Raw genomic sequence first — 12574 nt, 5'->3', positions numbered from 1 at the left:
AATGCCCATGCCCCTCCTAATTTTTCTAAATATACTCATTCTTTGGATATAGTTTAAACTCTTCTACAAAACCTCTTCCTATACTATTTTAGCTCACATTGAGATGTAATCCCCTAAAAGTTGTAGAAGTTCTGCAATCAATTATTATCATCATTCACTTTGACAAATATATATCTTTTTACTACTCTACTGTCTAAAATGAATATAATTTATCTTTCTAAATTAGACTTAAATACTTAAGAACAGTGCTTATCTTTTATTAACTCCATTATTTTTGTAGTACCTACCATGTGCAACTGTAATGATTGGGATATTACCTTATATAGCAGTGATGGCGAACCTTTTGAGCTCGGCGTGTCAGCATTTTGAAAAACCCTAACTTAACTCTGGTGCCGTGTCACATATAGAAATTTTTTGATATTTGCAACCATAGTAAAACAAAGACATATATTTTTGATGTTTATTTTATATATTTAAATGCCATTTAACAAAGAAAAATCAACCAAAAAAATGAGTTCGCGTGCCACCTCTGACACGCATGTCATAGGTTCGCCATCACTGTTATATAGAGTGCAGCAGCTACTTTTTAAAGGAGTGATTTAATCAGGGAAGTATAATTCACACATTAAGTCAGGTAACTATGAGTTGCCCCGTATAAATAATTTAAATACTGTAGAAGTCTTGGAAGAATATCAAACAATGATGCAAATGGCATTTGAGCTATGCACTAAAAGATAAGGATAGATAAGGATAGCTTTTTCTTTCAGATGAAAAGAAATAAATGCAATTAGGAAGTATATGAAATATAAACAGCTGTTTATCCAGACTGGCTAACTTACAGGTGCTGTCTCAGAAAGCAGTAGTGTAATTGAAGAAAGTGGAAAAGCCTTTTTGAATGTGGTCTGAACATTTTGAACTTAGTGGACAGGGTTATAGTGAATAATATAATCATAGCTCATGTTTTAGGAAAGTGTTTTATTTCTTTCACACTACCTAATACTACCTAATACAGAGCTATGTTTTCAGTTTTTATCTGAAAGAACAAAATTTATATTTCTACTCTTTTAACACTTAGAATTGAACAGAATGTTCATTTTTATTTCATTAGCTAGAAAAAATTTTTTTCTTTCAGGCATATTCTCATTTCTTCATATTGATTTTTGGGTTTGGTTTTTTATTTAAATTATTTAGAGTAATTTAGATCTTAAGTTAGGTTATTCTCTGTTTTTTTTGTTTTTGTTTTTTTTGGAGAGTAAGATGAGAATGAACAGTGTAAATTTAATTTATTAGAACCAAAGCCTGTTTTTCATTTACAGTGAAAAAAATACCCAATTAAGTCTTCATTTTGTAGCTTGAATGCCAAAGAAATCTTACAAAGACAAACTGCAGCCCTACTCAGTTTGTCTCAGTGGTTAGAGTGTCAGCCCTAGGATTTGAAAGGTCTCAGGTTTGATTCCCATCAACGGCATGTACCTGGGGCACATGTAGGAGGCAACCAAATCAATGTGTCTCTCACATTGTTGTTGTCTCCCTCCCTCCCACTCTCTCTAAAAACTCAATGGAAAAAATATCCTCAGGTGAGGATTAACAGTAACAACAAAAAAGACAGACTAGATTTACTGAATTCTTTTAGTGTGTGTTTTAAATCTGACATTAATATCTATTCTCTAGGGTCATGTGAAGGTGGTGCGCTACTTAGTCAAAGAAGTCAATCAGTTTCCATCAGATTCTGAATGCATGAGATACATAGCAACCATCACTGATAAGGTAATGTGTTGATCAAATTCATCCCACTATATGAACTAGGGATTTTATTTAGTTTTATGTACATATATCCCACACTAAGAAAAAAGTCTTAGTTTGAGCAGTAATGTGTGCTGTATAGCAATTTTCATTTATCTATTATTTGGGAATGAAGTATGCTGTTTAAGAGACTCTTAGGATTATTTAATCTAATGAAGTAGTAAAATATTCTTTGTGATTGATTTACTTGATTTTTTAAAAAAAAATACTAAACTAATTTTATGTGAACACTAAACAATTAAAGCAAATGTTATTCATTAGTATTATAATCTATATATGTGTATCCAGACTGATAATATATTCAGAAATTAACAAGCCCAGTGGATTTTTTTAATACCTAAACACAGATAAACATAGTACCTTTAATTGTGTGAAGAAAATTTTAATGTCTTCAACATGATATAAAAGTGGGAGTAACTGTCATCTTAAGAATGAACTGGCTGAGACCGGTTTGGCTTAGTGGATAGAGCGTCGGCCTGTGGACTGAAGGGTCCCAGGTTCGATTCTGGTCAAGGGCATGCACCTGGGTTGCGGGCACATCCCCAATAGGAGATGTGCAGGAGGCAGCTGATTGATGTTTCTCTCTCATCGATGTTTCTGACTCTCTATCTCTCTCCCTTCCTCTCTGTAAAAAATCAATAAAATATATTTAAAAAAAAAAAGAATGAACTGGTTAGGATTATTAGAGATTTAATTGAGGTCTTCCCCTGGTGCCATTTTTATTTTTAGTTTATAAGACGTACTCTGGAAATCCAAAGTGGTCAATATATATAAAAATGTCTATTATATTTTCTCAGCAGTTTTTACCTAAGAGTGAGCAGATTTTCGTCATAGGTTTTATTTAACTTTCACTGTCTTGCCTGCCTCTAGATTTCTCTGATAATTAACACTCCTGGGTACCACTAGGTTTTTTGGAGGAGAGGGGAAGATTAAAATTAAGGCTTTTTGTTTTTATAGGGAAATAGTCCTTTCCTGATAAAAAGTGTGCTGAGAATGAAACCACTGAGAAAAATTTGTAATACATATGCCTTTGACATTTCATCAGTGATTCCTGAACATGAGGTTTTGGCAACAAAGCTTAAATATGTGACAGTTGTTATCAGTTAAACACTTCACAGAATTTTAAATCTGTTTTCTTGATTAACATTAACCTTTTCCTTAAGCCTATTAACCAGCTGATATAAATTATTACACTTCCATTTGCTGTATGATTTATATTCGATTTATAGGAGTAAATAATTTTACTTTCCAAAGCACCAAATTTATATTTTGAAAAACAGTAGAGGTTCTTTCTTGTGTACTTTTATTTGCATTATTTTTTGCCTTACCACTGATCTTAATAGCTTATGTTCATTCAATGAAGTGCCTTAATTAATATTTTAATATTTTCATTAAACATTAATTATTTTTTGAGGCTGAAAACATCTTGATTTTTTATTTTAGGAGATGCTGAAGAAGTGTCATCTTTGTATGGAATCAATAGTACAAGCCAAAGATAGACAGGCTGCTGAAGCAAACAAAAATGCCAGTATTTTATTAGAAGAGTTAGACTTGGAAAAGGTAATGATAACCTTTACATGTGAAAATACCTACTTTTTTCCCTTTCTGCTATATTCCCTTTAGTTTGTAATCCTTTTTAAATGTTTCATTTTGTTGCTTTTGCTTTAAATTATGTACATGGTTTTCCCTCCAAGTTTGACTCAGAGAGAATTAAGAGTATTTTAAATGTCATTAAAAGAATTTTCTTTGTAATCAAATTATAGGAATTGCATTGACCTGGAAGTCAGAAAACCTAGCTGCTAATGCAGCTTTTGTCTTAGCTTAACTAATGAGCTCTTAATCCCCATCCAAACCTATACTTCAAAGATCTTAGACAATTTGTTGACCATATATTTACTAGAAGTACCAAATGCAGTACTGAGGCATAACCAACTAGTGAAAGACATCTTGGTGGAATGTTTAATGAGTATATCTTTTAAATGGGTGAATTCTCATGTACTTTTCTCTTTCAGGCAGACTACATCATTTCTGTCTTCCCAGGGGGAATATAATACTCCAAACAACATATAGTTTGGGCAGTTCCATAGCTCCTTTTTTACTTCCCCTTCCTATTAATAACACTGTCCTCAAGAATGTAATAGAAATAGTAATCATGCAGGAAATTTATAAAGGATAGTGATAATCACAACCTTTTGGATTTGAGTCAGGCCCATTTTTGCTATTACATTTGCAGACTTTGTTACACTATTTCACTATTTCATTTTGCATAAAGAAAATATGGCCCTGGCTGGTTTGGCTCAGTGGGCAGAGCATTGGCCCGCAGAGTGAAAGGTCCTAAGTTTGATTCTGATCAAGGGCATGTACCTTGGTTGCAGGCTTGATCCCTGGTCCTAGTTGGGGAGCATGCAGGAGGCAAGGAATCAATGTGTTTCTCTCATAATTGGTTTCTTTTCTTTCTTTCTTTTCTTTTTGTTTTGTTTTGTTTTGTTTTGTTAAACCTCACCCGGGGATATTTTTCCATTGATTTTTAGGGAGAGTATAATAGAGAGGGAAAAACAGACTTTTTAATCACAAAAGGATGCCTGGCATGTTGTAGGTACTCAATAAGTATTTGGTGAACAATTAAATCTTTACATATTAAATGTAAATTAAATATTTTTTTCAATCCTCACACCATATGAGAGAAACATATCTATTGGTTGTCTCCTGCATGCTCTCTGACCAGGGCCCAGGCAGGAGAGGAGCCTGCAACCAAGGTATGTGCCCTTGACCCGAACTGAACCTGAGACCTTTTGGTCCACCGGCCCACGTTCTATCCACTGAGCCAAGTCGGCTAGGGCTATCATTGAGGTTTGTATCTCTCTCTCTCTCTCTCTCTCTCTCTCTCTCCCTTTCTCTCGGAAATTAATAAAAATAAAGTAAATATGAAGTGTTCTAAACACTTTATTCTAATTTAAGTGTGAAAATATCCAGTTATTTTCTGGAAAAATGTATTTAATATTGGGTATTCTTCATTTTAAAACTTTCTGATTTAGATTCTGATCAAACAAAAGTTAGCTTTTGGGCTAATTTGAAGTTTTTTTAAAAAACCCATTGAGAGTAATTATGAAAAATACTATAACTATTACTTGACCTATTTTCACATTTATTTATTAAAAATCTTTATGTTGAAAGTGTTACATTATGTCCCCTTTTTCTCCCATTGGCCCCCCACCTGGCCCCCACCCCAGGCCTCCACCACCCTATTGTCTGGGTTATGCATATATGCATAAAAGTTCTTTGGTAGATCTCTTCCCATCCCCCCTCACCCCTCCACCCCCACCTTTCCTCTGAGATTTGACAGCCGTTTCTTTCATTTTTGTGAATCTAAACATTTTTCTATAGCTGAACATAGACATCTATTTTTAAATAAAATCTTTATTTTTCTCATACCTTTGATCATACATTACATTAAATACATTTAGAATTTATTGCATACATATGGATTACAAAGTAGGAAGCAGCTTTATTGTCTATTCTCAATCAACTTCATTGTTTTTTCTTTATTACAATATTGTGTTCAGTTTAAACTGTGAAATATGCAAAGATGACTAAAGAAAGGCATAGTCATCATAATTAATAACTAAAGTCATCTGCCCCAGGGGTTCCATAAAGAGAGAAGTCACAAGTTACCCAGATATCCCAAGGATATGTTATCTTAGATGGAAAAAGACAGATAGGCTCAGTTACGGTAAAGTGGACCCTGTCAGTGAAGATACAGGCCTAGGGCGTAACTGCCCACCATACTGCTTTCAGTTTCAGTTTAATTTCAGACCATCCTTTGTGGTTATTTTAGGTCTCTGAGTCTGCTAGGCTGCCATGCAGGCCTCCCCTGAGCTTGTCAGGTCAGCTTGTGGCCCCTTTCGTCCACATCATAAACCTTATATGGTAACTAAAGTTCTCAACTCTATAATTACCTATAAAGTCTTTTAAGAGCCTACATGATGTATCCACCCACACTACTCCTTACACCTCTCTGGTCTTTTTTTATCCCTTCCTTTTGGTCACTTTGCTCCATCCATTGTCCATCTTCTTTTTGCCCTTGCTGTGCCTTCTGCCTTGAATGTCTCATGCAGATGCCTCATATTTTATTCTCCCTTCCACAAATACTCTTCTTACTCTTGTAACTTATTTTTGCTTTCAAACATTCTAAATATTTTATGTAGTTATTTTGTTTATCTCTCCCACTAGAATATATGCACCACAAAAGGATGCCCTGCATTTTGTAGGTTCTCAATAAATACTTTTTAAGAAAATCATGCAAGCCCTAGCTGGTTTGGCTCTATGGATAGAGCATTGGCCTTTGGACTAAAGGGTTCTGGGTTTGATTCAGGTCAAGGGCACATGCTGGGTTTTCGGGCCCCATCCCCAGTAGGGGGCGTGAAGGAGGCAGCCAATCAATGATTATCTCTCATCATTGATGTTTCTAGCTCTCCCCTCTCCCTTCCTCTCTGAAATCAATCAAAAAAATAATTCATGCAAGCCCTGGCCAGTGTGGCACAGTTGGTTGGGCATTGTCCCATGCATCCAACTGTTGCCAGATCACTTCCCAGTCAGGGCACATGCCCAGGTTGCATCTGATCCTTAGCGAGGGTGTGCAGGAGGCAGCCGATAATTGTTTTACTTTCACATCGAAACACTTTCTCTCTCTAACACTCAATAAAAAAAATCCTAAAAAGGAATTGTGCAAGCATATTATTGTAATACTTGCTTTTTCCCCTCAGTAACTGATGGATATTGTCAAATGATAGTGACTTAAATAACTGCAGAATATATCCCATAGTAAGCTTGTTTCCAGCTTTTTATCACTACAAAAAATGTTTCAATAAACATCCTTATACATACTTTCTTATATTTTGGTGCTTTTATTTTTATAGAGTAAGTTTCTTTGCTTGGGCCAATATGTTTTAAATTTTATACTTCAGAATATTTTCTTACTCTACCATCAACAATACATCAGTGTCAATGTCTTGAATTCTTTTTTTTAAACCTCACCTGAGGATATTTTTCCATTGATTTTTTTTTTTTTAAGAGAGAATGGAAGAGAGGGAAAGACAGAGAGAAATATCTGTGTGAGAGAAACACATCAATTGGTTGCCTCCTGCATAAGCTCTGACCAGGGTATGGGCCGGGGAGGAGCCTGCAACCAGGTATGTGCCCTTGGCCTAAACCCAGGACCTTTCGGTTCCCAGGCTGATGCTTTATCCACTGCACCAAATCGGCTGGGGCTTGAATTCTTGCCAACATTTACCTTGATGTTCGTGCTTGCAAGAACTTCAGATTTAAAGCAAGTCAAAAGGAATTTTCAAATTACACATGTTTTGTTCACGTTAAACCTCAAAGGTGATAAATAATTTTTAACTATAAATTAATTAAACATTAAGTTGATTCATATGCACTGATAGTTTATAAACAATTTTGAATGGGGGTGGTACATAAAATTCTAAATTGTGGAGAAGTTTCTATAATTTCAGTATTTCTATTTGAATAATGACCAGATTGGGATTTGATAGGGTTTGGTTCATTAGTTTTTAGTTATGATTTACTTCTAGGAAAATAATACTTGCCATTTGAAAGACAGTACATTTTGGCTCCACCATTTCTGATTTAGAAACATCACTGGAGTTGGTCTTATTTGGTCTAAGGTGGATTTCTACATGGGTAACTTGTTGCTTATATAAACATGTTTTTTTGACCCGCCTAATTTGAAACTTTTGGTTAATAGGTTCGTAAGAACTGCTGCTGAGGATGGTCCCCATTATATTTACCAGATTCATTTCCTCATCATTATTCAGCAAACATTTATTTACTGAGCATTTACTATGTGGCAGAGTCTCCACTTTGGAACAGTTCATCCTGTCGAACTATGGAATTTTCATTTTATTGCTTGTTCTCTTAGGACATTAACAACTAGGTTTTGTTCTTGGCTGTTAGAACCCTTCGTCAATATTGTTGGTTTGCATTTTTGATATTGTTTCACGCTTCCACTTTACTACTTACTGTTGCTCTTCCTACCTTTTCTTTATAAACATTCATAGCCTTTTAGGGAGAAATGTGGGGTACATTTTTATAATATTTGTAATATATATTTTCAGGGTTTTTTTTGCCATTACCTAAAGCTATTAATATGCCCATCCCACAATCTCAATTTTATACATTTCATTCCCTGATTGAGCTTCCTATCTTTTCAGTTTTACTCCCTCTAGAATTCTACCTCCCGTAATCCTGGCAATACTCTGCTTACCAATAAAATACAGGATCCATTTATCCTACCACCCTTCATAGTTCCTTATTCTTTTCTTTCTCCTTATTCTCATCTGTATCCTAGTAACTAAATGTGTGTAGAAAAACAACATTCAACCTTGATGACTAATTTTACTTTAAATGTGTGACAGCGAACCCTTCAGTGCTACCCAAGAGTCATTCTGTATTCCCCTACCAAGAGTCATTCTGTATTCCCCTAGATTGGTTCATTCTCCCAGTCACTATTTATTAATTTCTTCTTTAGCCTCTGGCTTTGAGTACATCCTCTTCTTCATTTTCATTTGATGACCTAGCATCCTACATCAGTGATAAAACTGAAGTATCAGAAAACTGCTAAAACTTATCCCACTCTATCTACCTACCCACCAATCCCTGTACCCATATACTTTCTACCAGTTACTAAATAAACTTTGTAACCAGTCCCTGCATTAGGTCTCTCTTGCAAAACACTGGTGTAGCAATTATCTTTCCGATGTCATTTATCCCCCACTCCTGGATTATTCTTATCATCACACAAGCTTATTTATCCCATTTAAAAAAACAACAACACTGTTTCTTCCAGTCCTCATTCTCCCCAATTTTTAGTTACAAACCCATTTTCTTTGCTCCTCGTGTCTAATCTTCAATTCTTTCTTTCTCTTGAATCTACTCCTGCTATGTTCTCACTCCCACAATTCCACCAAAATAAACTACTTTTATGATCTTCAGTAACTTTCATGTAGCTGAATCCAGTGGTTACTACTCTATCCTTATCACTTTCTTCATTTCGCTTTCATTATAATACCTGTCTGCTCTGCTTGTTCCTCCTTGTCTCCCCTCTTAGTTGGTGAGCCCCTTAGCTCATTACATGATCTAGTTTATCCACTGGTCATTTCATCCTACTTCTTAGCTTTAAATACATACCAGCTGAGCCCTAATTTGTATCATTAGCCCAGACACCTTCCCTAAACATTATTTTCGCATATCCAACTTGCTACCCAACATGCCCATTTGGATACTTAAATAAACCTTTTATACGGGTATCCTTAACTCACAATTCTGTCTTGTAATTGCTCAGGCTAAAAACCTTGAAGTCATTGTTGATTTCTGTCTATTCTCTAATGTTTTGGAAAATCTTGTTACCTTTGCCTTAGAACTACGTATATCTAGAATCTTAATCACTTTTCATCACTCCTCACCCTGGTTGAAGTCATTAACATCATTTCTTACATGTATTACCTCAGTAGTTAACTGGTCTCCCAGATTCCATTATTGCTCTTTATTCTCTCTTCAGTGCTTAGAGTAATCCTCTTACATCATTTAAATCAAGTCATCACTCTTCTCAAAACCCTCAGAATAAGAAGATCAAGCCCTGACCGGTTTTGCTCAGTGGATAGAGCGTCGGCCTGCGGACTCAAGGATCCCGGGTTCGATTCCTATCAAGGGCATGTACCTTGGTTGCAGGCACATACCCAGTGGGGAGAGTGCAGGAGGCAGCTGATCGATGTTTCTAACTCTCTATCCCTGTCCCTTCCTCTCTGTAAAATCAATAAAATATAATTTAAAAAAAAAAGAAAAAAAGATCAATTCTTTAAAACACCTGCCACATACTCTTGACAGTCCTTTTTTACTATTCTGAGCTACACTGGCCTACTTGAAAATACAACTTATGCACTGGCTGTTTTCTTTGCCTGAAATGCTGCATACCTTTTAGATGTTTGCTTAAACTTCACTTTCATGAGGCTTACACTGATCACCCTGTTTAAAATTAAAACCCCTTGCCATAGCCAGTTTTTCTTAGTGGTTAGAGGGTCAGTGTGTGGACTGAAGGGTTACAGGTTCTGTTCCAATCGTAGGTACTTACCTTGGTTGCAGGTTCCCCAGGCCCAGTCAGGGCACCTGTGCAACCAGTCGATGTGTCTCTCTTGTATCAACATTTTATCTCTGTGTCTTCATTCTTAAAGAAAAAAAAAAAATCCAGTGGAAAAAATATCCTCAGGTGAGGATTAACTGTTTCTATATACACACTTCTTTTCCCCTGTTCTAGTATTCCTGTTTTACATTGTACGTAACATCTCTTTAGGAACTAGGTACAGTGGGTAGATTTTGCATATGTAAATATAGCCACTGTGGATGGAACATATTTGTGGAGGGAAATATTATGTTGTTGCTGACATATACCGTGTAGTTAGGCCTACCATGGTTGCGTCTGTACCGAACATGTCCATGCTCTTTTTTCTTGTAATTATTTTCTAAAAATTACAGTGTAACAACTATTTACATAGCATTTACATTGTATTGATTATAAGTCATCTAGGGATGATTTAAAGTATACAGGAAGATGTGTGTAGATTATATGCAAATACTAAGCCATGTTATGTAAGGGACTTAAGCATTCTCAGATTTTGTTACCTGAGGTGGGGTGTGTGTGTGTGTGTGTGTGTGTGTGTGTGTGTGTGTCATGGAACCAATCCCCCATGAATACCGAGGGACAACTGTACTGTTTTTTATGATTATCGTCTGCATATCTCCCAACCCCCAATTAAATGTTAGCTTCTTCAGCTTCATGAGAGCAGGGATAGTTTTGTTTAGTTTACTGAAGAGTTTTAAGAGACCTGAACCATGCTGAGTACATATAGGTTATCAATAAATTCTTGTTTGATTTTGTTCCTCACATTTTTATCTCTTTTCTGTTGATATCACTTCCCATTATTCAGAAATGAACTCTTGATGTCACTTTCATCTTCTCACTTATCTTACTTCCCATTCCCTACATCCATTTAATGACTTAGTGTTGTAAATTAACTTAATCCAGTGCCTGAAACAGTAACCCCCCTACACATTAACTGTACTGATGTCATCATCATCACTTTTACTGAGCTTTGGCAATTTCTGTATTAACTTCTGTTCCATCCTCTTGAGTCATCTCTTCTCATTATTGCAATAGGCTTCTTAACAGTCTTCCTTTTAAATAACTAGCTTTGCCTCTGTCACTTTTTGCCTTCATTCTAATCCTTCATCCTAGTGTAATTCTTTCACAGTTCCCTTAGTTTCCTAATACTCAGGTGGGATTGCCTCACTCCCTCTTCAGAAAACCTTCCGTCTCTTCATTATCTATGTGGGACATTCCGAACATTCAGGTTCTCCTATCTTAATTTTCCAGATCCATCATTCACTATGGTTTTCTGCTCCTCACATATCTCATTCACTTTCATATATCTACATTTTTGTGCAGGTGGTATTTCTTTAGTCTGGATTACCTCTTCCTAAATCCTTATGTTCTCATTTTTAAAATCTTAACTCTTAAATGGTACTTTGTTCCTGATTCCTCACTTAAAGGGCACCAACCCAGCTGGTGTTTTTTCCTTTTCCACAGTAAGATTATTCTACAACTTGACTCTTCAAAGCCTCTACCCTTCCCCCACATACTCCTAATCCCCTGTAAGTGAAATGAGGCCCAGGCAGGTTTCTTGTGAACAAATTAGAATGTAGACTAAATATCTTACTGTTTTCCTGTACCTCCAGACTTATTTGAATCTTAATGGTTTTTTTCTGTTTGTTTTCTTTGGGATCTTGTATCAGTTTTTACCACCTCCCCCATACTCCTTTATCTTTATCTTGAGTATCTGCTATTTCATCAAGTACTACCCTCTGCCTACAACTTAAGGTAACTATCCTAATGAAACTTTACCTCAAACTTAGTATTTTATTTCCTTCTCCAAATATTTTAAGAGAATAATCTTATTGACTCTGTTACCAGAAAGGGGACCTAGCTCTGAGTGGATCTGCCTAGGGCCAGCTAGTAAAGTGTGAGTTCTTGGCTTCGCACAAAAAATAAAATCACAACACAATCCAGGTGAATTTTAGAGGACTAGTATTAAAGCTGGGGGCAATGAAACAAGGAAGGGCTGGGGAAATAAGCCTAGGCCAGGGGTGGGCAAACTTTTTGACTCAAGGGCCACAATGGGTTCTTAAACTGGACCGGAGGGCCGGAACAAAAGCATGGATGGAGTGTTTGTGTGAACTAATATAAATTCAAAGTAAACATCATTACATAAAAGGGTACGGTCTTTTTTTCAATAGTTTTATTCATTTCAAACGGGCCGGATCCGGCCCGCGGGCCATAGTTTGCCCATGGTTGGCCTAGGCTGATCTGCTTTGGTTCACTAAGAAGTCAGAGAAAAGGGGGTCTTGGGGACAAGAGCAGGGGATTTGCCCAGGATGAACTGCCACTGCCCCTTGCTGCCCTGGTTGCAAGCCTTGTGGGGTTCTTTAGAGTTTAGGAGATGTGTGCCTATGGGGAAAGAATGGGGGGGCGGGGTGCTGTGGGGCACGGGCATGCTCCTCGGAGGGAGAGCATGCTCTGTGCTGGACCTTGGTTTTGGGGGGTTTTAAAGGCTGGGCATTTAGACTGACAGGTGTGGCTCAGTAGTTAGAGCATTGGTCAAGGGCAGGTACCTGGGTTGCAGGTTAGATCTGGATGTTTCTC

The 12574-nt window shown here is 36.6% G+C and overlaps 1 protein-coding gene across 6 annotated transcripts in view; it reads left to right on the top strand.

Annotated features, from left to right (window-relative positions):
• The window catches only part of ANKRD17 (ankyrin repeat domain 17), a 170723-nt gene that overhangs the window by 120333 nt on the left and 37816 nt on the right, over positions 1-12574 (top strand). For all 6 annotated transcript variants that reach the window (XM_015567935.1, XM_015567934.1, XM_015567936.1 and 3 more), the window contains 2 exons: positions 1672-1767; positions 3247-3363. In XM_015567935.1, the coding sequence (XP_015423421.1) occupies positions 1672-1767; positions 3247-3363 (213 nt within the window). The remainder of the gene's footprint in view (positions 1-1671; positions 1768-3246; positions 3364-12574) is intronic.

The sequence above is a fragment of the Myotis davidii genome, unplaced genomic scaffold (assembly GCF_000327345.1).
Source record: "Myotis davidii unplaced genomic scaffold, ASM32734v1 scaffold284, whole genome shotgun sequence".
Taxonomy (NCBI): Eukaryota; Metazoa; Chordata; class Mammalia; order Chiroptera; family Vespertilionidae; genus Myotis; species Myotis davidii.
The sequence above is the reverse complement of the archived record's forward strand: the minus strand, read 5'-3'. Positions and strand labels throughout refer to the sequence as shown.